Source organism: Mugil cephalus, chromosome 18, assembly GCF_022458985.1.
Source record: "Mugil cephalus isolate CIBA_MC_2020 chromosome 18, CIBA_Mcephalus_1.1, whole genome shotgun sequence".
Lineage (NCBI taxonomy): Eukaryota > Metazoa > Chordata > Actinopteri > Mugiliformes > Mugilidae > Mugil > Mugil cephalus.
Window position 1 is genome coordinate 16,943,858 of NC_061787.1, and position 27,819 is coordinate 16,971,676.

General features: G+C 41.9%; 4 protein-coding genes across 5 annotated transcripts; 2 read left to right on the plus strand and 2 right to left on the minus strand.

Annotated features, from left to right (window-relative positions):
- Positions 1 to 355: 355 nt before the first annotated feature.
- Positions 356 to 2,318, plus strand: LOC124995704 (fat storage-inducing transmembrane protein 1-like). Its single transcript, XM_047568316.1, has 2 exons — positions 356 to 894; positions 1,636 to 2,318. The coding sequence occupies exons 1-2, from the start codon at positions 614 to 616 to the stop codon at positions 2,309 to 2,311; spliced, it is 957 nt and encodes a 318-aa protein (XP_047424272.1). The 5' UTR covers positions 356 to 613; the 3' UTR covers positions 2,312 to 2,318.
- Positions 2,319 to 2,459: 141 nt separating this feature from the next.
- psme1 (proteasome activator subunit 1) lies at positions 2,460 to 8,426 on the minus strand. Of its 2 annotated transcripts, none has more exons than XM_047568318.1 (12): positions 8,336 to 8,426; positions 8,162 to 8,207; positions 7,888 to 7,920; positions 7,724 to 7,786; positions 6,413 to 6,514; positions 5,479 to 5,536; positions 5,011 to 5,108; positions 4,745 to 4,813; positions 4,567 to 4,634; positions 3,354 to 3,408; positions 3,163 to 3,249; positions 2,460 to 2,709 (listed from the first exon to the last, which is right to left on the minus strand). In XM_047568318.1, exons 2-12 carry the CDS (start codon positions 8,198 to 8,200, stop codon positions 2,629 to 2,631), a joined length of 753 nt encoding a protein of 250 aa, XP_047424274.1. In that variant the 5' UTR covers positions 8,201 to 8,207; positions 8,336 to 8,426; the 3' UTR covers positions 2,460 to 2,628. The 2 variants fall into 2 exon arrangements, with proteins under 2 accessions (XP_047424274.1, XP_047424273.1); XM_047568317.1 differs by having other exon boundaries at positions 8,294 to 8,384.
- A 6,304-nt stretch (positions 8,427 to 14,730) lies between these two features.
- pck2 (phosphoenolpyruvate carboxykinase 2 (mitochondrial)) lies at positions 14,731 to 23,826 on the plus strand. The gene is made up of 11 exons (XM_047568313.1): positions 14,731 to 14,974; positions 18,257 to 18,469; positions 18,562 to 18,746; positions 19,255 to 19,325; positions 19,512 to 19,647; positions 19,732 to 19,919; positions 20,041 to 20,203; positions 20,282 to 20,497; positions 20,976 to 21,113; positions 22,259 to 22,354; positions 22,550 to 23,826. Exons 1-11 carry the CDS (start codon positions 14,943 to 14,945, stop codon positions 23,017 to 23,019), a joined length of 1,908 nt encoding a protein of 635 aa, XP_047424269.1. The 5' UTR covers positions 14,731 to 14,942; the 3' UTR covers positions 23,020 to 23,826.
- A 512-nt stretch (positions 23,827 to 24,338) lies between these two features.
- Positions 24,339 to 27,281, minus strand: LOC124995981 (cell adhesion molecule 3-like). The gene is made up of 7 exons (XM_047568763.1): positions 27,201 to 27,281; positions 26,623 to 27,006; positions 25,999 to 26,304; positions 25,633 to 25,893; positions 25,450 to 25,525; positions 25,244 to 25,283; positions 24,339 to 25,062 (listed from the first exon to the last, which is right to left on the minus strand). Exons 1-7 carry the CDS (start codon positions 27,271 to 27,273, stop codon positions 24,820 to 24,822), a joined length of 1,383 nt encoding a protein of 460 aa, XP_047424719.1. The 5' UTR covers positions 27,274 to 27,281; the 3' UTR covers positions 24,339 to 24,819.
- Positions 27,282 to 27,819: the final 538 nt, after the last annotated feature.

Here is a 27,819-nt window from a genome sequence, read left to right on the forward strand (position 1 = left end):
TGCTCGCGTTTGCCAAATGCAGTCTGGCAACGGTTTATAACTTAAATTAGTTTTAGCTCCGGCAGCTGATTCCAAGACCGGGGAGACTAAAGGGGAACTAAAAGACGGAGCCAAATGCATCCATTTAATGTCAGAACGTTTCTTTCTGCAGGAAATGCAAATGAGAGGGGGTGGGGCGATGTTGCATCACACCACAATGAGTTGAGTTGATTTTCCAGCCTCAGATTCAGCTTCATTAATGAACGTGTTTACGACCAGTGCTGGAACATTACTTTGAGAATAATGGGGTCAGTAACAGCAGCAGGCATTACTATATGTGTCCTCCTTCAGCCTGTGTTCTGGAGGGGGAGGGGTTACCGGGGTAAAGGGGACAGAGGGGTTGTATTTTTATAAACCATGTGTTCTCCCGCGCGCCTGACAGTGATAGAGTAGAAAGGTCCCGGAGTGGAACTGGTGTGCCTTTCACCCACCGACAAAAGGAAGTGAGGCCGACTCCACCGGGGCTCCACTTGGAAGCACACATAAAAGAAAAAAAAAAGAAAAAAAAGACGACTTTGTCAAAGTTAAATAACAACAAAAAGTGTCCGTAAGAAGACGAACGAGGCGGGGCAGCATGGATCTAAAGAACCCGTCCAATGGCTTCGCTTCAGAAATCATCTTGGACAAGTTGCAGAAGATCGCCGCAGAGGCCATCCTGCCGGGACGCTTCATCCTCAGACTCCTGAACGCTGCTCTGGAGTTTGTTACAGACTTGCTTGCGGGACTTTTAAGAAGCGGCCTGGTCAGGAGACATTTCCACCTCATGCTGTCTGCCTTGGTTCTCTTCGGGCCCGTGCTCAGTTTCTGGGTATCCAAGTACAACATTTTTGCAAACAGCCACCACTACCTGTACAGGTGAGAGGGGAACAACTAAAAAAAAAAAGTTTTAAATCTGCTTTAGATCATTTAAAACCAACACTTCGTATTTTAGTCTCACACGCATGCTGTTCTCCACACTCCGGCTAAACTCACATGTTGCATTAAAGATTAGAAAAAAATAAATAAAATACACAGACACAAAATCTGTTGTTTATAAAAGATTAACTGTCATTAAAGCAGAAAGATTTATGACGTAGTTACTCTTATAAGTGAACCAAAGCTTCTTCTGATGACTAAAGGTGACTAAAGGTTTCTCAGCTTGTTACATTATAATGAAATCATTTGAAGCTACACTTAAATATGTATTATACGAACCATTTTTCAGTTCTAATGCTATTAAATTGTCAATTGCCATTTATTGTTATTTGATCTGCTCTAAGTCGGATATAGAACCCAACTACTCTCCTCTCCCACTTTAGAAACTGGTCATATATTTACCCTCTACTATAACAAATGTATATACACCGATCAGGCTTAATATTATGACTACCTTCCTAATACTTTGTGTCTTTGCTATTAGGTAGGTGTGAGTAACACTAATACCAGCTCTAAAAGTTTCCCTGCAGAACATTTAATTGTCACAAGATGGTTTTAATGTTGTGGCTGATCGGTGTATGTAGTTGACTGGGAGAGAGAAACTATTTATTTTATATTTTGCGTTAAAACAGTGCGTCTCCACCCGTAACAGTGGGTTCCTAATTCACCATCTTTTAACAGGAAGTTCCTTAAATCCACTTGGGGCTGGACCTGCATCTTCGCAGGCTCCTTCAACCTCCTCCTCTCCCTCTACGCCCGCCGCCCCCCCTCCCTCTCCCTCCGCCACCTCTCTCGGATAGCCCTGGTGGGCTTCCTGTGGTGGGGCTGCCGGCGCCTCCTGACCCTGCTGGAGGACGCTGCCGGGACCTGCTACGAGCCAATGCCCGTCGCCCAGGACGCGCAGAGCTCCGCCTCCCCGGCGCAGCCCCTGCTGCTCCTGCACGAGGACCAGACCAAGGCCTCCTGCCTCAGAGCCAACATGCTGTGGAGGGGTTACGAAGTGTCCCAGGACGTCCTCATCCTCTGCCTGTGCTGCCTGCTGCTTGTCGAGGAGGCGTCCGTGTTCGGCGTCCATTTGGCCCGGGGGAGGCCCCTGAAGAGGACGCCCGGCGCGCCGCTGAGGTTCGTCTTCCTCCTGTGTGTCGTCCTGCTCGCCGTGTGGATTTTCCTGCTGCTGTGTTTGCTTGCGCACTTCCCCAAGTTCCCCGCGCAGCAGCTGGGAGGAGCTCTGGGCTACCTGGCGTGGAGAGGACTCTACCAGGGGTGGTACCGGCTCGGGCCGAGCTGGGGGTCTCCCGGTTTGCCGGGAGAGGGAGATTTAACCACCACAGACGCGCAGAAACAACAACACCAGTAACCTGGTTAAACATTGTGTGTGCAGGGTCAACGCAGTGAGGTTGTAAAGAGAACACAGGTGTATTATATTTCCTATAAAAGCCCTTGGTAACATTTTTATAGGTCAGTCTAAAATTCACACTCAGACAAAGGAAGCGGAGGGAGACTTGTAGGAATCGAGTTGCTTTATTTCTGTAATCTGAACCAAAATTCATGCACGAGAAGAAAATGAAGCCATCTTTGTCGGGGCGGGTGTATCGTTACTAGATGAGAGTGTCATACTACACGAGTTGTCGCTTGTTGAAAAGCAGAGGAGGGAGCCTGGACCTGGGGTCGGCCTCAGTAGATGAGAGCTTTCCCGTCTCCTCTGGGCTTCTTAATCTTGTCGTAGTTCTTGTTAATGATGTCGAACAGCACCGCCTGGAGAGAGACATGAAAAGACAACTGAGTGCGACACAGAAAGAGGCAAATGCGAAGAGAAAAAAAAGACGAAAGCGGAAAGACAGGCGGTGAAGTGAAAGGTTAAAAGAGAGAGGCGTCCAGATGCGGAGCGTCGAACGGCTCCTTTCATCAGCGGCTCGTTCATTAACGGCATCAAACACAGGAGGACAATGACCAAAGGAAAGAGACAAACTGATTAATGGACAGGAGACGGAGTGCCAATCAATTTAACACAAGCACAGCAATTAGTTTAATTACCCTCCTATTAAGAAGGAATGGATTCCATTTAGCCACCGTCCCTGCTGCTTGGACACGGCTGGAATATTTTACATTCAAGCCACTTGATGCGAAACCCAGTGCACGATCACAGCAGATGTTAAACCGAGCGATCTACAACGTTCACATGACATGTCTTCAACAGAGGGGTCTTACATATGTGTTGCGGATGTCCAAGACCACGAGGCGGAGCTCGCAGTACTGATACTGGTCCAGCTCATGAACCAGCTGTCTGTAGTCTCCCTGCAGCACGAAGCACAGACACACGTCACGGTCGGTCATACGTAAGAGCACGGACATCTAGTACAAGTCAATAAATCTGTTTGAGTGTATTTCAAGACACTGACCACGTGGGTTTGTTTGGAGGCTTTGGCCACAGCGTCACCTCTCTCGCTGTAATATCTGACAAAACAAAAAGGAGACAGAGGTCATTTGTGATAGTCAATCTAACATTTAAAATCAATATCAGTGTCTCTCTACGTGGATCTGAATGTAAAGTCTAAGTAGTGATGTCCCAACTGGTATCGGCCCCAATTTTTTAAATGTCTGAATCGGACTGATCTCGTATCCAAACCTGTTTTTTAAAATGTATTTTAAGGCAATAAACCAAATCTCACATGCAAAAAATATACTTTTTTTTTTAACTTTAAGGACTCAAGATAAGAACTTGGATCGGCCAACATTAATAATAGTACATGTTAAATTATTGGGATCAGATCAGTAGCAAAAAAAAAAAACTTGATTGTGACATCCGTTCGTCAAATGAACTACAACATTTGAGGAGTATTGCGCTACTTTTATGTTGCATTTTCTCACGTTAAATTGTAGAGTTGTTTGGATTTTGCACTGATTGTGTAGATATTTTTACTGTTGGCAGCTTATAGACAATAGTCTCACACTTTTAAAGCCTCCAAAGCTTTGTGGATCTATGCAGTTTTTCAATTATTGTGCCTAATTAATCAACTAACAACAAAGCAGAGTTTGATGTTTTGACTTTGGACTAATTCTCAGAGACATACTATATATGCAAATGTGATTATGCAGTATCAGTATTTAAATAAATAAATGTATTTATACAAGTTCTTCTTATCTGGTAAAATGAAAACAGCAGCAGGTGTTTCCACTGGCTAACATCTTGAATAAAATTGTGAACAGAAATTCACTGTTAGTGAATAATTTTCTTCATTAATGATGTAGGCATCTGCAACCTATGAACAAGTGGTGAACCTAAATTCAGTCTGTGCATCAATGACTTGAATTGATCCAGTGTAGATTCAGATGGAGCTGCTCCTCCTGTTGCTCTGCTAGCGCTAGCTCACACAGACCTAAGATCACTAGCATATCCTGAAGAAAACTAGCTAACTAGCTACAACATCTGGAAATGCGAGTGGACCTAAAGGAACCTGAAGATCCACAAACCAGAGAGTTAGGAGTTTAACCACCGGTACATGTGCTTGAATGAATGATGTCACTGTGTCATATAAACTGAAAACCGTCCTTTCTCAGTAAAATAAACATCAAAATCTGCTCTTCAACCCCTGCACTGGTGCGGCCTCTTACTTTGAAATCTGAGTCTGGAATCCTTCGATCTTGGTGCGTGTGTTGGTCAGCAGCTCAAACACTTTCTCCTGTTGGACAAACAGAACGGAGTCAGCCGGACACGTTTCACCTGAATTCACGCTTCGGTCGTCTAAACGTGAATTCACTCTTCGCTGGTTTATTTGGACAAGTTACCAACCTGTACGGCCACTCCGAAGTTGTTACCATCTTCAATCCTAGGAATTTGGAGTTGCACCCACATTGACACCTGCAAGAGGCAAGAAGCACAAAGATGAAATATACAATTCTGTCATAGTAATCCTGCAATAAAAATTAAAAATTTAAAACATCTTAATCATCATATATGTAAACAACGTTGACATGTAAACTCGGCTCTGTTACTTTAACTTTCATGCATACACAGAGTTCCTTTTTGTGCGTTTTGCACTAGATAAGTGTTCTGACCGTGTTGAGCTTCTCCTTCAGTGTCTGGATCTCGGGTTTGACCTGCTGCAGGAGACTCTCCACCCGCTCGTTGCTGGAGATGGGACCACACGGAGGCCCTGGAGGACAGAACAAGACCATGTTCACTGCACCTTCACCTGAGCTACTCTCTGAGTAGATTTCCTTTTTAACTAGAGACAATGTTTATGCAGAGGGATCACAAGCTCTCTGTTAACTATCAGTTAGCTAGTCAGTGTGAAAATGATGCCTCTGCTGATTTTGACTTCACATTAACCAAAGTTACAAGTTATATTTATATTAAGGAATATCTAGTAAAGTGATAACGTGCTGCAATTTCTCAAACCGTCACTAACACTGATTATAGCGCGTGTTGAAACGAATTAAACGGTTGTATTTGACAACCACTGCATGGCCACCTCCAGCCAGCAGTTTGCTCCATCACTTTATCCACTTCATAAACCCATTTACCTGATTCTTCCTCCTCTTTATCGCTCTCCTTGTCTTTCTTCCCCTCCTTCGCCTCCTTCTGCAACATAAGAACACATCGGGTCAAATTGTTTTTCACCGCCTATTCATCTCCGAGACAGGCTCACCCACGTCCTGTCAACTCTCACGGGCTGAATGCAGATGTCAGATGTTGGATTATTATTCTTTTGCATAAAACATGTACAGTAACCCAGTTGAAGCAGCCCCTGCTCGTTGAACAGGGCGTCTGAAGTGACTCCAAATCATAAATATTCTTCCAACTCCAATTTTTCCCACTCGGAAAATCCTCAAGACTGGCAACGCTACTCTCTAAATCCCCCTGCGCCATGTGCCAGCCACTGGTGAAATAAAATTAAAAGCATTATACTTAGGAATTAAGTTTATCGTGGATTCGGCAGTGACTTAATGCTGCATAAAGCGCAGTGTAATTCTTCCACTTGCATGTGTTCCCTGAGCACCCTTCATGTGATTTATAAAACATGAACCGCATCACTTCAGATGTTTTAACAGATCACCCTACATAAAAGGCCCACTCGCTGCCGGTTTTGTAAAGCAAAGCCTTGATTGGTTGCCGTGGCAACTGGGGACTCAGCGCTTTCGGTCTTGTGTCTTCACATAATGAAACACTAAATATAAACCGCGAGCTGAGGACCCCGAGTCGAGTCGAGAAGCTCCGTGGAAGCAATCCTGGAGAAACTCGAAAGGTTAAGAAAATAAAGGAGTGTAAGCTTCTCGTCATGGAGACAATTACATTTACGTGCTCTGAATCCTCTCAGCCTCTTAAATGCTCCTCTTACCTCCTGACTAATTACAGCAACGGACACAAGCCAACTTGAATCCACCACAATCGTGCTGAATTAATTAACTGCGCGCTCCGTTCAATATCACACGAGGGCGAGTCGAGGGAAGCACCCACCTCCTCCTTCTTCTTGCGTTTGGCCTCCTCCTTAACGGGGTCCGGTATTGGGATGTCCAGCGGAGCCTTCAAGGACTCCAGGTCATCGCAGCTGAAAGATGTCTGACAGCAAACACACACGTCGCAGAGTGAGAGGTGTAGCTTAAAGTACGAGCTACAGGTACAGACACCAAGTGACCCTAAGAACGTCACACACTCACACTTTGAACTACTGCGGGTTTTTTGTGATGTAAAAAAAAAAATCAAACACAGGTAAATGTTATCAGAGCTGTGAGAATTACAATCACAACTAAACACATTTTTTCAGCTCAACTCAATATTGATTTATCTTCTAAAATGCAACTTTTATATACACCTTTCTGCCTGTTATAATTATTTATAATCCATACTCCCTCTGCATAAAATGTAAATATCTACCGTATTTTCCGGACTATAAGCCGCTACTTTTTTCCCACGCTTTGAATCATGCGGCTTATGCAAAGATGCGGCTTTTCTGTGGATTTTTTTTTTTTTTTTCCTTCACATTTTCAGCCAACTTTACCCCGGGATGACAGCGACACGGAGAGCAGCACTACCATAGACACAGAAAAGGTATGTGACGAAGCTCTTCTGAGGCTGTTCAACGCCGACACTGAAGAAGATGACTTCAGTGGTTTCAGTGCGCAGGAGGAGGATGAATAAACCAATCAATAACTTTTATGTTTTGTTTGATCAGCACTTATACTTTTATGTTACAGGCACCGTTCGGAAACTGATCAGTTCAGTTACGTCCAGTTAAACTAATCAGTTCAGTAGATATCAGTGGCTTATAGCCCGGTGCTGCTTATATATGTACATGTGGGTGCGGCTTATATTGAGGTGCGCTCTATAGTCCGGAAAATACGGTAATCTCTTTAACACTTGCCTTGTCTGCACTGTATCCACTGTAGCCATCTTTACATCCTCTATGGACGGTTTCAAACATTTATAGCACAGCTTTTGTTCATATTGTGCATCGTTCTTTGTAATTTCTTTAAAAGTGTCTCGTTTTGCTCGGCACCACATCTTCTCGGACCGTGAGGGCATCTCCTTTTTACGGCCCTCTTAAGGTCCCCGTACATATTTCCTGAGATCCTCGATGAGAATTTGTTTCTGAATACAGCCACATGCCCAGTTATAAAACTTTAAATAACTTTTTAGGTACTTTTTAAGTTTTTGATTTATTTATTTATTTTTAAATTTTGTCACTCTGGTTTCCAGTTGCATTACATAGGTTATTTTTTAACATTGTAATAAACAGGCGTGCAGACTTTCCATATCCACTGTAATTACCTTCAGCAGCATCTGCAGCTCTTCAATCTTCTGAGGGAAAAATTTAGAAAGCAGCTCTTCTGCCTGTTTATAAATATAAAAAAAGGGAAGTTTCACACTTTAACATCAAAACTCATACATTTAAAGGACAGCTTGTAATCGTTTGAAATAATTTATTAAATTACCTCCTTGGTGAGATTTTGGCAGAAGTCATCCACCTGGAAGAAAGAAGGCTCCATTTTTAGTAAAAAGCTATTTCCTCATTTTCAATTGTTAACAGCATGAAAGATATTCAACTTGATGATAATTACACAGGATGGGTAGCAGCAAACTGTCTGATAAGTGCCCACCTCATTTCCTGAAGAGTTATCTAAAGCAGCACTAGCTCACTGTAACGTCTGAAGGCAAAGCTAACATGCTGCTACGAGACATTTCATGCTAGCACACAGACGCTCTCACCTGTTTCTTCGACCCGAGGTGAATATCCAGAGAAGCCATGACGCCTCTGTGGAGGAAAACGAGTTCAAATAAGTTTACAACAGCGTTTAAACGTCAACGAAATGGCCTAAAAAACGAGAATTAGCTCTTTACTTGTGTAATTCAACGCCGCGGACGACACGGACAAGTACTCACAATTACTCAGCAACAAAAGCGAAAACGAAAGTACAGCGTATTCTTCAGACAGTTCCGTACTTTCCCAGTTTAATATCGCACACACACTGTTGCACCACGGGACTTGCAGTTTTAATGAGGCTGTCGTTTTTCATTTCCCACAGGAGCCGCCACTGAAGGGAAAGGAAACATGAGAAAGAGAAACAGGTCGATGTGTGAAAAGTATTTTGTAACAGATTTACATACATATTACATTTGTATTTATAAATGATTGATGGCACAAAGGGGCACAATAATCCCTACAAAAAAATAAAAAAAATAAAAATAAATAAATGAATGAGAATAACAATAAAAAGAAGACAACACTTTATCCTATATAAATGGATTTAGAGGCTATATATGTTATTAAAGAAAACATATCTCATCTTCTATAACTGCTACTCTACTAACTAACTACTCTAATATATATATATATATGTTAAATCCAATTTAGTAATCACATTATTCTTGTAAATGGGGTTATCTGAATTTAACTCAGATTCTAATGTTACATTAGTGCCACTGTCTTTAAATGAAGTGATATGACTGTGTGTGGTGGGATATGAATGTATGTACCTTTAGTCTTCCTCCAGCATAGAGCTGCCTGGTTAAACAAAAAACATATAAATCTGTTACAAAATAGCTGATAACCAGCAGATGTGCTGCATAACTCCATATTGCGCACACGCATCAATTAAAGATCTTCTCTAAACTTCTGATTGCTTCCACTGGGTGGTGCTGTTGTTTCAGCTGGAGAAAAAAAAAAATCTTGGTCATGGAATGATTAACAGCACATAAAGATGCAGATTGTTTTTAGATTTTTTTTTTTATCTATTTATTTTTTTTGTTGAGATTTTCACTATATGCAAAATACAGACATAATACAAACCGTAACTAATCCCTGGTCACCACCCCCCACCCACCCACTCACCAGACCTGTACCACTAAATCAAAGATAGTCATTTCATGTACTTGTTGATAAGGTGAGTCACGTAAACAAACATAGCAGAGACAGAAAAAACATATGTGACAATACGAGTGAGGGGTTCACATGTATTACAGGGTTACATTTTCTGCTTCCATTTGATCCACAAAAACCAGGAAAGGTTGCCAGGTCGCGTAGAATTTCAAAACAGACCTTTGGAGAGAGTATCTTATTTTTTCTAGCTTCAGATGTTGCATAGTCTCTCTGATCCAGTGAGGATTTGAAGGGGGAAGAGGGTCTTCCATCTGAACAGGATCAGACGTGTGGCCAGTAGTTTACAAAAAGCCTGTGTGCACCAAATAAAGCGGTAAGAGGGGATGGATCTATCGGCTCCCTTAATATTTTAGAGAGAGTATTGAAAATTGACTGCCAGAAGTGATGTAGTTTTGGGACATGTCCAAACATGTGTAATAGAGTTGCATGAGGTTGCATGCATCTATCACAGGTGGGGTTTAACTCCGGCCTAAGTTTGTACAGCCTAACCTTTGACCAGTGAAGCCGGTGCAACGCATCTTGAATTGTACAACTGTATGCCTTTGACAAACAGATGATGTGTGAATCCTCCTAATAACTTTCTGCCACACTGCATCTGGGATCTGTTCACTTAAATCCTCTTCCCATTTGTGTTTGAGATAATCTAAAGTTGACAAGTTAAATAGACTGAGTAGGCCATATATCTTACCTATAATCTGCTTTTAGTTTTTCCCCAGCTTGAAGACGAGTCAAACGAAGGTTCCCGGGGATATAAGGGGAAGCAGTTGGAATGTGAGGCAATAAAGTTTTGCAATTGTGGATATCTAAAGAAGTGGTACTTTTTAGATTCTTTTTAATCCAAATCATTGGCTTTTATTATATGTCAGCCTTGATAATGCAAATGTACTTTTGACGAGTATACATAAAGTAAAGACATCTGAAAAAGGACGTGGGGTAACTGTGAAAAGACAAAAGGCCAAAATAGTCCTTCTTAAAGACAGTGGTGAGACAAGTACTCAGACCTTCTACTGTTTATTTATTTATTTATTTTTTTAAATATACTCAGTTACAAGCAAAAGACATATTGTGCAAACAATATTAACATAAACGGATAAGGTAATCCTTTATTTATACCCACAGTGGGGACATTTGCAGTGTGCAGCATCGGGCAGGTTAAGGACGGTGCACAGTTCAACAAGTAAAACATTAAATCATCAGAAAAAAATTAAAATGAAACACAATAGAGGCTGATGTGTCTTGCACGTAAATATTATCAGGAAAACATAGTATAAAGTTATTAACTATCATTGTCCTATTGTTATATGTCAGGATATCAGATTATCAACATGGGATCAGCATTTCAATGTTGCAGCTGACTGAGGTGGAGCCCATCTACTCATCGTTTTATAAGATTCATAAAATGTCTTAAAAGTCATAATATGCTGTAAAGTATTTACAGTTGTGGGATGTAATGGCATATAGTGGAAGTAGACGATAGTGCAGCATTTAAATATTCAGTTAAATAAAAACCACATTATAACAGTAGATATTTGAGTAAACGTGCTTAGTTACTGTACACCACTTCTCAAATATGTATGAATGTCAACTGGCATCGGACTCAAACAGCCCCAGCAGCACCGCTCGCTATCGATCGCTTCTATTCTGAGGACCTGCTGTCGTACGTCTGCCGTCACAGGGCCTCTTTCATCAGCAGTCGTGTGGACAGAGCTGGAGCTTGACCCAGTCAGGTTACAGCGCAAGACAAATACAGGGTCCTGAGTGGACAGAAGGGAGAGCCTCCCATTGTAAACAGAAAGCAGCCGTGTGTCTGCGTCCGCTCTTTGCCAGGTAAATCCATCAGGTCTAATCACAACAGGAGATGTAATCACATGGCTGATGAGCAGATGATCCCTCTGCTGTCACCCTGCACCAGTCTTCGAGCGGTTTTCCCTTCATCATCACCACATAAATCTTTTTTAATTGCCTATTCCCCCTATAGTTTGTATTGTGTCATATTTTGCAGAGCAACCTGATATTAATCACTCATTAAACATGATGTTTGATGCAAGGTTGGATCTAAAGGGTAAAGGTCGCATTTGTTTACAGCGTGAATGCCATTAGGTATTGACTTTTTGATTTGATTGGGTGAGTGATTAAACTCTCAGTTTTTACAGCGTGTTATTCAGCCGAGGAAGGCTGTTGAGAAATAGTCTGGACAAAGGTCACGTATGTGAACAAAAGTGAACGAGGCATAAAGAGAGACGGAGACAGAGGCAGAGACAGAAGTAACACTGTGGGGCCATGTCTGTAAATGATCCTATAGTTTTAATACATGACAGGGTTAAGCCACAATCCTTTACAGATATACACGTATTAAACGAATGTGCAGAATGGACTCGCATGAACATGAGTGATACATTATGAGTGATACATTATGTGTAGTTCTATTCCTACATCCCTTGTTTTAAATGCAAAGTCCAGCTGTATGCATGTGCGCCTTCAGTCACTTCCTTCAAAGGACACAACGAACAGTGACTTTTTTAGGCCAAACCTATTTGCTGGAATAAGTTGAAGTTTGAAATAAGTTGGTTGTTTCAGTGCAACGAGAATTTGTTTATTTTCCAGCTCTAAACCAACACTAGAAAGATGCTTAGTATAAACAGTGCATATATACAGTTGTGTAGCTCACACCATCTTATATATATTATCTTATTATTGTACCAAAAGGGGATGAGAGTTAATAACTAGGAAAAGAAAAAACTTTTAACATATTTTACATTTTATGCATAGATCTCATCTTGCTTGCTGGAGCCTGTCCCAGCTGGCATCAGGCGAGAGGCTGGGTACACTCTGGACAGGTCTCCAGTCCGTCGCAGGGCTAACACAGAGACAAACAACCATTCACACTCTCACCTATGGGCAATTTAGAGTGACCGATCAACCTAACCAGGTTGTCTTTGGATGGTGGGAAGAAGCTCGAGTGGAAACCCACGCTAACACAAGGAGAACATGCAAACTCCACCCAGACAGACCCGAGACTTGAACCCAGACCTTGTCGCTGGGAGGCTTCAGTGCTAAAGTGTGAGGATGGTCAGCAGTGTCATAAGTTTAAAAATCACAAAATATTCAGAAAGTAGCACAGTATTTTCTTGCTGAAGTACAGTATAGTTAAAGTATAATGAAACAGTACAGCAGTGAGTTAAGAGAAGTAAATGTACTTAGTTATATGTCACATATTCCGATAATCTGATGAAGATGGATAGATGGATGGAAAAGTTAACACACATTTTTTCCTGTTTCTTTTTTTTCCCGTAAACAACCAGATCCAGTACAAGGAGTTATTTTTCTCTCACCATTTATTTTTCATACATTATAATCACAAAATAATCAGCTTTCATTACTATTATTTTCTGTCTGCACAGAGCTCAGAGAGAAATGCAGCTTTATCCCGTCTGCATTACAGTTGTATGTCCAAATACCTACAAAGCTGGAGTTGATGTCATTTGAGTTGATAAAGACTTGTGTAAAGTTAAAGAGTTTTCTTGGTGGCTCCATAAAAAGAAGGAAAACACATCAACTCAGGCCAAATCACACGTGTGCACAGTAAAGATAAAATGCAACAGACACGTTTAAAATAATGAAGCAGCCTGTAACGGCTGCTTGGAAGTGTTTCCCATCACTGTGTTTCTGAATGTTCCCTTTCATAACCCCGGGCTGCCGTTGTTGACTTATAGCATGCGCGCATTCATTCACAGTGAATGTGTGTGCGTTACCCCGGTGCTGTGGGAGCCTCTGTGGTTCGCTTCGCTGCTGACTCTGCAGGCGCTATCAGAGAACATGAGACAAGAGGGCAGAAGTTTAACCAGAGATGGTGTTTCACTCTTTATCTGCTATCTACAGTATGTACAGTAAGTTCTCCTCCTCAGCTCCCCCGCCCCTTTTGCTTCCCCTCTCTCACAGCTATGAGTGTAAAAACCCCTCCCCCAGCTGCCAGAGAGAGAAACATTAACAGGAAATTTGTTTAAACCAGATGCAAACACACACACACTTGGTCGGTAATGTTAGAATAAAGTTTGAGTCTCCTGCCGGGTCTGAAAGTCGTGCCACAGTCTTATCTGTGTTGTAAAAGCGATAATGACAACAATATCCTCCTGGAAGACTGACTATAAAGACCCAGTCTGCAGCTATAGCCTCAAGCCACAGCTGGAGAGAAATGCTGGAAATCTCAGCCAGCACTCACACATTATGTAACACGACGACTACAATTGTAAAAACCAACACTGACATTTCTTTAAAAGGAGGGAGACGAGATGATTTCCAGTTCTTTGTTTGAGTGAAAAGTCACCTTGCATCTTGTGTCTAGAAAGCAGAAAATCTAAGTTGGGGCTCCGGGGACTCAATTATTATGTCAGTAATCAAGAGAATAACCAGCAGATGTAGGTGTATGGGAAAATATTCTTGTATTTTACCATTCAAAACCATCAGACCTGTCAAAATATTCACAAAATATAGCTTGTAACGTCAGACTAGCTGGAGTTGTTCTGACCCTAAATTGTCGCGGCTACGCAAACACAAAAACTAAAGTGAGCGAGGAGACAGGATTACCATGCTTATAGCTTGTTGCCATGGTTATCTGACTTCAGAGAAGTGGATGCAACAGAGGTTCATTCTCAGGGCGTTAATTTCTTTTGGTAATTGCAAGAAGATACGTAGATGAATATTGAAAGAAGAAATTAACCGTTTTGTAGAAAAATCTAAAACTGCACAAATGAGCATTTAGTATAGAGCTGATACAGGAAACTTTATATTACAAAACATCAAGAGGAAATAAAAGGAAAAAGGAAGGGGCCCCTGTGGATCCTGAAGTCACAGCTTTACACAAATATAGATTGGATAATGCACTAAAACACTAAAAGCACTAAAAACAACAACAACAAACACATAGAAGTGAGGGATTCTTAAAGGATCGCGATATTTAAGGAAAAAACGTTTGTGTTCAACAGATGTTTTATAGATGAGCATTAGGTATTTATGGGAAAAAAGCTTATCTGAGAAGTAATTTTAACTTTCCACCTAAAACCGTTTCCACATAACAAGATAAGCTAGTTTTCCTGCCGTTTTAAAAGTTGAAGGCTTTTAGTTTTTTTTTTCTCCCTCATTAGAGGGGAGTTTTTGTCTCCAGCCCTCGGCGACGAGAATCTATTTCCGCGCTCACATTTCCGGTTTGCTCCTCCACGCTGGTTTTCCGCGGACACTGGGAAAAGTTCCCCCATCGACCCGCAGGAGCCCGGCCCCAGGAGGAAACAAGTATGGCCACGAGCTGCAAAGAGGTGGCCCACGGGATATTTAAATTTTAAAGCGCCTCCTCCTGCTGCCTCTTAACGCCGGGCCGCGCCGTGGACGTCTCCACTCGGAGGACAGCGTCCGGTTTTAGTGGCTGCACAGTGTTTTCTGTGTGAACGCTGAGCAAAGTGCAAGGTCCCCCCCAGAGCACAGATATGAGCCGTAACCACCAGTAGCCCCCGCTCCTCGACTTACCTCCTCAGCTAACTTATATGTGACTTTTTATTTTATTTTATTTTTAGTTTTTTTTTTCTTTCTTATAAGCTAGTTTTACGTTTTGCACCGAAGATGTCGAACCTCTTATTTGGAGTCATACGAAGGTGAGTATTTGTGATTTTTTTTTCTTTTTTTTTTTTTTTGGTAATTTATATCACCGGATCCTTTTAAGTAAAGCTAATGCTAATAGGGTGTTTATGCTTCACCGTAAAACATTACGTCCTGCCTGCAGTGTACGTGACGTTTCATTTCGACTGTTTTATAGTTTTGCGCGCATACTCGTTTACTTTGAAAAACAGTTTCCTCTTTTACCACTTTTATACTGAAAGGGAAACTTTTTTTTTTTTTTTTTTTTTTAAATGCAACTCAAACTTGTATCAGTTTTGTGCGCTAAGGAAGCTCCACAAAACATGCTCCACTCACTGGCCAGTTCTTTAGGTACACCGGTGAAATAAAAATGTGGTGTTCACTTCATGCAGGAGCATCAACTAAAATGAGGAGATTTAATTCAATACGGTCTCACAGCATGTCAAACTACATCCTCCTTAAAGACCACGCAGTTCGGTTGCCACCATTCTGGAGCTGTTTGGACGTAAACTGAACATCAAAACACTCATGAAGGGGGATTTAGTGCCGGACTGTTAGGTTGGGTAGTGTACCCAATGACCTGGCAAGTGAGAGTAGGCTACATTAATCATTTTGAGATGAGACCGGTTATGTAATTCATCCTGTGTGCATTGACCGTAAGGGACACACATTTTAAAGTTCTTTGGACGAGCTACATTGGTATCTCATTGTGAAATCATCACTTTCAGCTGAAGCCAGGAACAAGTCAGACTTGATCCGTGACATGCATTGCACATCACACATCAGTCATGTTTCTTTGTACACGTAGCACATCGGAGTAGTGTGTAATCTTTACCACGTCTACCTCTCCAGGCTTTGTGATAAGGCCGCATCACACTGGAAGTCTGGATTCAAGAGTGAGCGGCCGCTGGTTTTATTTGCGTGCTCTCATTTTGGCCTTTTGTTTTTTTTTTTCTGAATGATGCACTTGGAAGAGTGAGCCACAGCAAAGACAAGAGAGGCCTGTGCTCCTGTGCTTTTTGTTTGTATTTCTGCCTGAGAGATTGTCCTGCCCTGTGTGTTTTTCCTGTATACTCACTGTAGTATGAGGGAGGCTAATGAATGCAGCACGTGTGCGTGTTCTCTGGAGTTCAGAGTAGACTCTGCCCTAAGGAGGCTGTCGACCAGGATCTGCCGCAGTGTTGAACAGGGAGTGTAGGCGTGTCCGACTCTGGTGTGTGAGGATTGGCCGGCTGACTGCGAGGTGTGTTTGGAGTTGAAATTGTTCAGATGTGTGACACCAGTGACAGAATTCCTACCACATCGTGCTCTCTAGTTTAAAACTAGTAAGCTATTCTGCTCACCGTTAAAGCCATAATTACACATTTTCTACTTAAATCTGATGCATAAGTAGTCAAGTAGGGGCCCTCACGTCCCTGCCAGGTGCGGGGGGATGGGTGGGGAATGGTAAACCAGAGACAAAAGCTTGGCTGCAAGGAGAATTGGGATCAAAGGTCAGCAGACTCGGCTCTGAATTCCTAAAAAGATGCAGCTCTTCTCTGATGCAAATGAGGAAAAACAAAGCCGCCGATCCCACCCTGCTGTTTTTAACTTCACATGGCCGACCAACCCTGCACGTGGCTCCGCAGGAAATTGAACAATTAACACACTCCGAAACGCGCTGAAATTCAATCATGCCCATATTCTTTCCTAATGCATGTCACACTGGAGATAATAATGAGCAGCACCCTGGCAGTTACAGCAATTAGTGGTTTAGCAGGGATGGATATTTGGGAAAGTAAGCATTCAATTTACTGTCTGTAGAGCTAACCGATTCAGCTGAGGTCACGAACTGCGGTAACAACGTTACTTCAGTTTTTTGGTGTCTGAGGACTGAAGAGTTGTATTTTAACACGGTGTCGTTCAGTCCAGCGTTTCTACACACACTAAAATATCTCAACCATGTTTGCAGGAGCTGAATCCAACGTTAAACGGCTCAGAACAGACATTTCCATCCTTTGCCTCCCCTGTGTGTAATCCTGATACAAATCACTTAGAAACAGATCCTACACTAAGGTCGTGATTATGCATGCTAAATATTAGCCTGACAGCTAAGTTAGCGTTCTGCTCACAGAGCTGTTAATGTGGTCGTAGATTTATTGTCCTGTTGTTTCATAAAGTAACATCTTCCAGAATATGCAACAGCAAAAATTGCCAAAACTATTATTCTTCTTACTTTGAGTAGTCCAGTATCTTGCTCAATGATCTGGGGCCTTGGTGGCTCTTAGCTAAGAAAGTATTTTTTGCTTACGACCATCTGAGCGACACACTGTGGCCGTGAAATCAAGTTTGCAAAATGAAAGACCGCTCATCGGCTGCCAAAGATGCATTTTCAGCACAAACTGGTCCGTGTTGATGATTTATTTCTCTCAGAAATGGTTGAAGTGACATGGAACAGGTAATCTGTTTGAAGGGAGTTTGAACTCTGAAGGCTCGCATTAAACTGTTGTCAGCTCTTTGCCCCTCACACTGTCCGTGTTATCTCCTCTAACGCCGTGAACTCCTCAGCATGCCTCCTGTCCGTGCCCTTTGTACGTTCACGCCAGATTTACGTGTCTACCTGCGTGAATTGGTAAATGTGTGTTTGTGTGTGTGCGTGACATTCCTGCAATTCGAATTAACAGCCAGGGAGATTGTGCGGTTTGTATTCTCAGTCAAATTAGCCATTGCAAAAATATTACATCACTTTTTTCCCCCAAATAGGTCACCAGGGTTCATCCACGGTAGCTACTGACAGAAAACAAAGCACATACATACTTTGTATGTTCCTTTGTTCGACCACTGCTATGGAAGGACGGGAGACACAAACGGACAACCGCAAGCTTGTGTTCTAACAGCACACACAGCATCCGCCCTGTCACTTTATTGTGTTGTGAATATCATGCTCTTAACAAACAATGGGCTGGCCCCCTGCAGGCCTCTCTTTGGTCAGTTTGAGGCTCTCGGGTTGCACTAATAACACTTCATCAATTGTAACTGCTGTCACATGAAATGCACAAGACGACACTTTGGGTTCTACAGAATGTATTGAGTAAGTAAGTGACCATTAATGAAAACCAATGGTAAAATCCGTAGGGCCTCTTTTATTTACAATATCTCAATATTTCAAAGGGATCAATAAAGCTGACAAACGCCTCTGCACAGGACAGTCACCCTCCTGCCTCATGCCAATCCATAAAACGTCTTTATTGACAAAGGCGCTATTATTAGTTCACTGTGTTGTTGGAACTGAGGTTGTGTGAATCCTGGTCCTCTTTCAGGCAGGGCGGCATTGGGGCAGGTGCCGGGGTGCGGTCCCTGGCCTCCATCCCCTCGCTGCCACCAGCTGTGGCTGATTTTGTGAAGGGAGCCGTGGATGAGTGCAAGCCCGCCGGTGTGCATGTAGTGTCGGGGACGCCGGAGGAAACGGCCAACATCCTGGCAGGTCTGGAGAGGGAAGGCATGGTTAAGAAGCTTCCCAAATATGAGAACTGGTAAGGACCTGGATTTGCATCTTAACTGTAAGCCACTGAACATGTGCATTTCATTCTTCTCTAGAGGAATGTTTCAATTCTCTGTTTTGCAGTTGGTTGGCGCGTACAGACCCAAAGGACGTGGCTCGGGTAGAAAGTAAGACAGTCATAGTTACCAAGAGCCAGAGAGATACCATTCCTATCCCTGCTGGAGGGGCTAAGAGCCAGCTAGGTAACTGGATGAGCGAGTCCGATTGGCAGACGGCAAGACGGGAACGTTTCCCAGGCAGCATGGCAGGTTTGTTGTTGACAGTTGTATGTATTTTTAACAGCTGTCAATTTCAATATTTTGGATAGGAATAGTTTATACTCATGAACTATTTTAAAGACTGACTGGAATAAACAGATTTATTTTTCTGTCTTTAAAGGACCAGATAGCACCTGGCCGAAAATAATGAAAGTTTTAAGACCTGTGTACTTCTTCAAGTCAAGTTGTTTTTGTTTCAGTTTAGTTTTTTTAGCTTATTGGGGGTGGATATACTATGACCTGGAAGACTGGGACTGTCGGTGTACAGCTATACTTTTTAACTGTGTTGAGCAGTGGTTTAGAAACTGGAGCATCTTTTACGTCATTTGTGTCCTTGTTCATCTCGCAAACAAACCGTGTATCTTGTGAAAACACTACTTTTGTGGTGGTACTGATGGTTCAAAGTCCAGACTGTCAATGCTTGTCAGTGTTGAAACAGTGTTTACTGTCGTGTCAGAATAACCTGCGTTCATGTATCGATTGTGCTTCCTCTCTGTAGGTCGGACCATGTATGTGATTCCCTTCAGTATGGGTCCTGTGGGCTCATCTCTCTCCAAATATGGTGTTCAGGTAACGACTGTAGTTTCTTCAAATAAACACTTGACACTCAGCATGATGATTTATAAGAGTGATTTATTAGTATTACATTTACTATTTATTATAGTAGTGAGCAGCTGTTAAATTGTTTATGGTTATTACTCGTTGAAGGGTTGTAAGTTGTAGATCAGGATGATAAACCTTTTATTTTTCTTGAAGGTGACGGACTCTCCGTATGTAGTTGCCAGCATGGGGATCATGACGCGAATGGGCACTCCTGTTCTGAATAAACTGTCTGAAGGAGTAGAGTTTGTCCGCTGTCAACACACTCTGGGGCGACCTTTGCCTCTCAAAGGTACAGATTCAGTTGTGTGGTACAATTGTGTTATTTGCATCACTTGTATTTCACCTTCCTCGTCTCCCTGCTCTCCCCCTCCAGCTCCTCTGGTCAACTCTTGGCCCTGTAACCCAGAAAAGGTGCTGATTTCTCACCTGCCGGACATCAGGCAGATCATGTCCTTTGGTAGCGGCTATGGAGGAAACTCTCTTCTTGGGAAGAAGTGCTTCGCCCTCCGCATCGCCTCCCGCATTGCGAAGGACGAGGGATGGTTGGCTGAGCACATGCTGGTGAGAAAAAATGCTGAAAACCTGCTAAAACTTGTCCTCAGCGAAATGTTGTTAATGCTTAATGTCACCATCAATTATGTATGCACAAACACGACAACATGACCACATTTCTTCTCCTCAGATTCTGGGTATCACCAACCCTCAGGGGGTGAAGCGATACATAGCGGCAGCTTTCCCCAGTGCCTGTGGCAAAACCAATTTGGCCATGATGAAACCCTCTCTACCAGGCTGGAAAGTTGAGTGTGTTGGTGACGACATCGCGTGGATGAAGTTTGACAGTCAAGGTGAGAGCGGAGTTCACACTCACCCTTGATTCCCCCTGCATGCAGACATCTAAATTAAATCTGTTATCTGTCTTGTAGGTAAACTCAGGGCCATCAACCCCGAGAACGGGTTCTTTGGTGTGGCGCCAGGCACCTCGGACAAGACCAACCCCTACGCCATGGCCACCATTGCCAAAAACACGGTGTTCACCAATGTTGGCGAGACCAGCGATGGAGGAGTGTGGTGGGAGGGGCTTCAACCCCCCGCTGCCGGCGTCACACTCACAGACTGGCACGGAAAACCCTGGAAGCAAGGTAACATCAGCCTGGGTTCAAACTTGGTTCACTCCCACAGTGGGTCTACGCAGGGCTTTAATTGTTCTGCAGTTGTGCCTCTAAAAAGTGGAGTTGAAGATAATAAATGTGACTTTGACTTGAGTCACAGGACATCGAAGATGGAGGATATGGTGGAGGTTTAAACAAGGGGAGAAGTCTCTGCGCTTGTCTGTCCGCTGAGACATGCACTGTGGACCATTCTTCCAGTCTGTAGTGTCCTATTCAGCAGGTTTAGATGATGATTTGACTTAGTTTAAGATTAGGATCAGTGAATGATTGACAGTTTTAGTCTTACCTAAGTGTGTGAAGCATCAGAGATGTTCAACAGCACCACCTAGTGGTACACTAAAGCAACGCTACATTTAAAAGGAACTTGACTAAAGATCAGACACAGTGTGACATAAAAAGACATCGAGGAAGCTGAAGTAAGGACTAACCTTTTCTTCTCCGTACACAGGAAGCTCGACGCCTTGCGCCCATCCCAACTCTCGTTTCTGTGCCCCCGCTGCCCAGTGTCCCATTATTGACCCCAAGTGGGAGAGCGAGGAGGGTGTCCCCATTGACGCCATCATTTTCGGAGGGAGGAGGCCAGAAGGTTGGTGCGGCTTTATTTACAACACACATGAACAGACTTTTCTGCAAGTAGAAAAAAAGCCCTACTTGCACCGGATTAGTTTTATCTTGGGAAGTCATTTCCCAAGACATGTCGCAAAAATGACTCCCCTATGTCTGTGTTTGGTGCCGCATTCGCACGGGAAAATGAAACTCTTCTGTTAGTTTTTACTCCCATGGTTATGTTTCTGTTATTTTGTACTTCGCTCCACTAAATGTCAGAGGAAATATTCTTCCCTTTTTGAGGTGTAATTACTTTTATACAAATTCAGATTAATAATAAAATAGATTGTTTTTCAAAACTGAAACATGATGTCATGAGTAGATCCTGAGGGAGAAATTACAAATGACCTGGTAGTATTTATATCAGCTCCACCGTTACTGATGAACACGTTAATGCTTACATGATTTTGTCCGTTTAATGGGTCAGCAGCATCTCGACTATGCACCCAAACATCTGTACAAACTTTTTGGATTTTTTATATATAGTGACAAAAGGCAAAAAAAAAAAAAAAAGAAGCTATGAATCAAACAAAAGTCTTGGAAAAAATAAAACCACGGCCACAAATCACAGAGATGCCGATTACAAACTGTATTTGTTTTATCTCAGGACCTCTGTGTTATGAGAACCCTGGTAGGTAATTTGTGGTGTGTTTTACTTTACTAATTTCGGACATAGCTGGTTTACATGGGATCAAGATAACAGACGACTTCCACAATTGTTACAAGTTACTAGAGTTACTAGAGCTCCCCAGGTAAAACTAGTCCTGTGTTAATAGGCCTAAAGACATTATTAGAAAGAGCTTCTATGATGGGCCTGACAGAGTGGAGTAAAGTAAAATTACACTGACCATACATTAGTATGAAAACCAGAAGTTAAAAGATGTAACTAAAGACTTTTATACACATAGGTTACTTTGTACTTGACAGTAGGTAGATACTTGTTCGCTGATGTAAAAGATGCAACGTATTTGGATGAAGTACTAAAATTGTGCATTAGCAGATGTAAAGGCTGGATACAAAGTACAGCAGCTGCCTGGTGCGACATAGTGATTTCACATTTAAAAGGATTTAATATCAGCAGAAAGTAGCTGTACAGTAAACGTGATGTAATGTTGATGTTGTCAGGAGTCCCTCTGGTCTATGAGTCCTTCAACTGGCAACATGGAGTATTTGTTGGAGCAGCTATGAGGTCTGAGGCCACAGCAGCTGCTGAACATAAAGGTAAAAACACACTCATGTGATATTCTGAGGTAAATCTAAGCTATATATAATAAAACAAATACATTAAAAACGGTTTGATTACAGGTTGTCTTTTTTTAATGACTAATCTTTATATTCTGGTCTGTGACGTGATACGTCAGAGTTACTCACATGGAGGCTGCTCCCATTTACAGAGTACTTCATTTTTCCCTGCAGGCAAAGTGATCATGCACGACCCCTTTGCCATGCGTCCGTTCTTTGGCTATAACTTCGGCGACTACCTCGCTCACTGGCTGAGCATGCAGAGCCGTAAGGCCCCCACTCATCTACCCAAGATCTTCCACGTCAACTGGTTCAGAAAGGACCCAGCATCTGGCGCCTTCCTTTGGCCCGGCTTCGGTGAAAACGCCCGCGTGCTGGAGTGGATCTTCAAGCGCTGCAGCAGAGAGAGGGAGGACGAGGCGGCGAAGAAGAGCATGATCGGCTGGCTGCCAGCAGATGGCGCCATTGACACTAAAGGTCTGGGCGGCAAGGTGGATATGGGTGCCCTCTTCGATGTGCCCAAGCCTTTCTGGCAGAATGAGACCAAGGAGTTGAGGGCCTACTTCACTCAGCAGGTTGGAGCTGACCTGCCAGCTCAGGTGGAGGCTGAGCTGAAGGCTCTGGAGGAGAGAGTGCACCAATAAAACCTTACCAGGAAGTCCATTCAGAGGCAGGGAGAGAGACACAGATGTCCCAGGGTTCAGTTTATTCAGGTGTAATCAGAGCCACTGACTGGGTTTACATCCACTGAGGAACTTCTCTGCTGTGTGGATGAAAATGCAGTCGGTGAGCTCTGCTGTTTTTTTGTTTTGCTTTTTTTTTTTGTATGAAGAGGAATCTATTAGGAAAGACATCTACAATACATGACCTACCTGTTGGACAGTCTTTCACAATAACGTTGCAACACTTGAATCACAGCTGCTGGTTGGGTGGAAGGAGGGAGGTTTGAATCTCGACATGAAGGTTAGATTTCTGAGAGAGCAGCTAACATCACTGCCTCCAGCACGGCCATGTTGTGCCTTTGAGACTTTTACCAAGATAGTGTCCAGACTGTGAGTGTTTACAGGATGAAGACCAACTACCTTTTTAGTCAAACTTTTAAAAGATCCGATAAATTTGGAACATTTTTACCCATAAAAATTGTGAATTAAACTCCAACTCTTTAAACACACTCATTGACTGAGTGAGCTGAGCTCCAAATGACTTATTTTAACAGTCCTCACACTACTCAGAGCATTGTCGCAGTTTTCCCTCGGGGCCAAGGAATACTATGCATTATTGTTTTAGACCCTTTTGTAATGTGATTAAAATGTATGATTTCATCTGATGTTTACACACAATATGTGAAATGTTGGACAAATAAATGCGACTGAGATTACAAAGTATTTTTACAAGTTGTACGCCAAAGTTTTTATTACAGTGCAATGAATAAACATCTTTGAATCCATGAACAAGGGTTCTTTCATATTTTTTTTTACATTTTTTCCCATAATTTAAAATAACCAACAAACTCATCTTACATGAAACACTGAGTCTCTCGTGTCTTGACGTCTTTTCTGTTATTCACAGCATACTTCCGCATATTGTAGATAACGTGTTTTACAGTAATGGTTAGGGTTGCAGAGTTCCTCAACTCAAGCTGATGTAGATTCACATCATTAATCAGCAATTGCTCAGACGTGATATGCTGACAGGATTACGTGACACATGACTCGGCTGATGTTTTTCACACATGAAGTATAACAGGAAAAAAAGTGAATACAGTCTGAAAGCTATTTTGATGAACCCTGACATGGTGGTTAACACATTAACAGACTGGGCTCAACCATGGGCAGAAATAAACTAGATGGACAAGAGGACATTCAGAGGAAACTGAAGATACAGTGGTCTCCATTTTATGTTTCCTAGGAGCCCAGAGCAACAAGTTTTTATTTACTTTTTTTATATTAATACTTGTTACTAAAAACTTCACACAACTACAAAATTTCACACTGAAAAAAAATATTCAACCAACACAACATTGAAGGCTGAAAAAGGCAACAATTAAGAGGTGTTACAATGAGACTCAGCTGAATAACAAAAATAAACACTGTTTTCTTCCTCACATTTTGGTATGAAATTATGAAGGTAACACATGCAGAGTATACGTAACAAAATTAATTCCTTATCAACATAATGACACTAAAATATTTAAAATTAAATATTACCCATTATGCTTGTACAACTATTTCGGTGTCAGGTCACCTACACACATTCAAACCAAATCACTAGTACAATACTACACATAGAAGATACACAAAAACTCTTCTCGCAGAGTTTGCAGCTCCTACTTTTTCTCAGCAGGTTGCTTCATTCAACTGTTACAAAAAAACTAGCATTTCTTAATGTTTTTCTCTGTAACTGATTTTGTCAAATTGAATCTCTACACAAGCAAAACACAATTCTCATTTTTTCTTGACTTCAGCATAGAGATAATCTGTGTCGTCAACAGTCTGTGTTAATCTCTTTGCTGGTTTCTTGATCTTGACCTGTGCGTACACCGTGTCCTGCTGCTGTCCACTGTCCTGCACTGAGTCAGAGGACGGGTCACGTCTCTGCTTGGAGAAGTTGATCTCTCCATAATGGATGTTTTCTACTTCTGTTTCACCTGCAGCTTCTTCAACAACCAGATCTTCACCTCTTTGACTCTAGAAGAAATGAACCACATATGATGTTTAGTGAGGAAGATCTTCACCTGAATCCTTCCTTATTACATGACTACTTTTACTTTTACTGAATACGTTGAGTGGGCTGCTCTGATAGAGGTAATATATAAAGTAACTAAACACTGAGTCAGGTAGACTACAGAGAAGTTTAGTCATTACTAACCTGAGTCTGTTGTTGACTTTGATGCCTTGACTTTAACCACCTGGAAAACATAAGACGCTGTTAGTTTAACTATACTGTGTTTTAGAGTCAATATGTTTGACAGTAAAATGTTGAGACTGATGGGAAACAGATGTTTTTGGATGTGCAGCTAAAATGTCAGCGACAGTAACTGAGTCATGTTTGTTTCTTTGATATGTGATACTTACCAAACAAAGATGATCAAGCAGATGAGGACAATGATCCCAATGATTCCTCCAACAACTGGTTCCCAAGGTAACGAGACTAAAACAAGACATGATTTAATGTGGACGTATTGACAAAATGAAACCACGTATAAGACTGACTGTGTTTGAGAGAAGATACAAAAATAAATACTGGATGATATTTACATCCAACATTCAGATGGATCCACGGTGACTTCTGGTTACCAAGTTGATTTGAGGCCACACAGTAATAACCTCCTCTATCAGTCACAGTGAAGCTGTAGAAGTGTCCTTCAGATACGATCATGGGTCCATCTTTGCTGTTCTTGAACCAGGTGAAGTGTCTGATGGGAGGCTTGGCTCTGCTGGAGCAGGTCAGATTCACCCAGCTACCTGCTGACACCAAACCTGATGGACTGATGGATGCTGAGGTGTCTTTAGGAGCATCTGAGGAAAATGTGACAGAGATTGACTTTATTCATCCCAAACAGCTGACATCCCATCAATCATCATGTGCTGACAGGATCCAACAACAAACTCTGGTTGTCTTACATGAAACACTGAGAGTCTCTTGTGTCTCTGCTGTCTTGACGTCTTTTCCTTCATTCACAGGATATCTGACAGAACAGATGATGTTGTTTCCATCATGTGTGTCTGACAGAGTGATGGTCTCCTGGATTTTAGTTGTAAAGGTCCCATCTGTGTTTTCCTCTATTTTGTTGGGAGGGTCTTGTTGTAGATTCCAGGTGAGTTTAGGAGGGGAGTGTGGACAGGGAGTGAAAGCTGAGCAGGTGATAGTGACAGACTCCTTCTCCTTCACACCACCTGAGATGTTAATTGTGGGTCTCCAAGGAGAATCTGTGGTTTCACATCAAACACACATTATTTTACTCAACTATTAATTAATGAATTAAATGGTAAATATTCTTGTTTTTATATAGAACCTTTCTACCTATTGGTTCTCAAAGTGTTTCACAGTCACAGACTCATCTACACATTCACTCACCTTCTGAGTCCCACAATTACAGTTGTACCAGTATTGAATGTCCATAAATGTCATTATTTTATTCAATCAGTCCACTTATTTGTACTGTTGATAACATGTGTAGAAAGGTAACAGTTTGTTGACTGAAGATGAAACACATTTCACATATGTAACAAATAAACCTGTCTTACCTTTAACTGTTATTTGAAGAGGATCACAATCAGCTGTTGCCTTGAACGGTTCGTTCTCAATTCTGAAGTAGTATGTGTCTGAATGACTTGTTTTTAAATCAGAAAACAGAGTGGTGCAGTATTTCTGACTCAGGTCTCCAGTAATATTCATTGGATAGATGTTAACTGACCCACTACTGTTGAAGACTATATTTTTTGGATGATTTCCGAACCTTGAGTCATTTTTAATCCACACTCCAAAGGTTTCTCTGCTGCTGTCAAACCCTTTTCCTGGTTTCTCTCTATAGTTACATGGGATTTTCAAACAAGATCCACTCAGTGCTTCCATCTTCTTTGGTGCAGTAATGATGAGGGCTGTATTGTCACCACATTGAGCCCAAACACCTGTAAAACCAGACTAATGATGAACATCATGTGGATCAAAATCTGTCTGTAGAGAAAGTTGATAAGACAAAAAGTCCAGTTCATCTGCAGCATGTTAAATGTAGACCCTTTGAACAATGTCAGGAGAAAACATTTCCAACTAGAAATGATTCAAGTAATGTCTCCAAATAAAAGACACTGAACAAACAGCTCACCTGAAAGAAAGAAGACACTCAGTAACATGTTGACTGTCACCACGTTCACACACAGGGCTGCCATCACACTCATCTCCTAGTCTGGAAACAAAGATAAAAATTAAAATATTACTTGTTTTCTCTGAGGCTGTTGTATTTTTCTTTCCAAATATATCAGCAGCTAAACAGAAAGAAACAATATACTTTTAATATCTAGTAATTTGTGAATTTCAGTTTATCACAAGCAGATCAAATAACCAACTTCTCTGTGTAGTTGCTCTGGTCTAAATGGAAACACTTCACTTATTTCTTTGTACTTCTGCTAGTTATCACTGAAAAAACTGAAAAAAATACAAGACGTCTTCGTCCTTCCTGCTTCTTCTCTGTGAATGAGGAAATCACCTTTTATGGGCATTTTGAGCTGATCATGGTGTGAATAGTTTATTAATTTCCACTTGTGTCACTGTGTGGTATTACACGTCTGTTGTCCTGATGCTTGCTGTCTATTTATTTATTGAAACATATTTTAGAATATAGAAATACATGTACATGGATTCGTCTGTTCAGTTAACATTGGCTTGGAGGCCAGGTCAACACCTTTTACTGTTCTTCATGTTTTTTATTTGTTTCTGATTGGTCT

Excerpts from the sequence above, each read along its gene's own strand:
- LOC124995704 (XM_047568316.1), top strand. The coding sequence starts at position 614 with ATGGATCTAAAGAACCCGTCCAATGGCTTCGCTTCAGAAATCATCTTG. Across the intron at positions 895-1,635 it reads AGCCACCACTACCTGTACAG|GAAGTTCCTTAAATCCACTT; the intron begins GTGAGAGGGGAA and ends ATCTTTTAACAG.
- psme1 (XM_047568318.1), bottom strand. The coding sequence starts at position 8,200 with ATGGCTTCTCTGGATATTCACCTCGGGTCGAAGAAACAG. Across the intron at positions 7,787-7,887 it reads GCCAAAATCTCACCAAGGAG|GCAGAAGAGCTGCTTTCTAA; the intron begins GTAATTTAATAA and ends ATTTATAAACAG. Across the intron at positions 3,409-4,566 it reads TTCCAGACTCAGATTTCAAA|ATATTACAGCGAGAGAGGTG; the intron begins GTAAGAGGCCGC and ends TTGTTTTGTCAG.
- pck2 (XM_047568313.1), top strand. The coding sequence starts at position 14,943 with ATGTCGAACCTCTTATTTGGAGTCATACGAAG. Across the intron at positions 19,326-19,511 it reads TCTCCAAATATGGTGTTCAG|GTGACGGACTCTCCGTATGT; the intron begins GTAACGACTGTA and ends TTTTTCTTGAAG. Across the intron at positions 22,355-22,549 it reads AGCAGCTGCTGAACATAAAG|GCAAAGTGATCATGCACGAC; the intron begins GTAAAAACACAC and ends TTTTCCCTGCAG.
- LOC124995981 (XM_047568763.1), bottom strand. The coding sequence starts at position 27,273 with ATGAGTGTGATGGCAGCCCTGTGTGTGAACGTGGTGACAGTCAACATG. Across the intron at positions 26,305-26,622 it reads TCTTCAAATAACAGTTAAAG|ATTCTCCTTGGAGACCCACA; the intron begins GTAAGACAGGTT and ends GTGAAACCACAG. Across the intron at positions 25,284-25,449 it reads TGCTTGATCATCTTTGTTTG|GTGGTTAAAGTCAAGGCATC; the intron begins GTAAGTATCACA and ends TATGTTTTCCAG.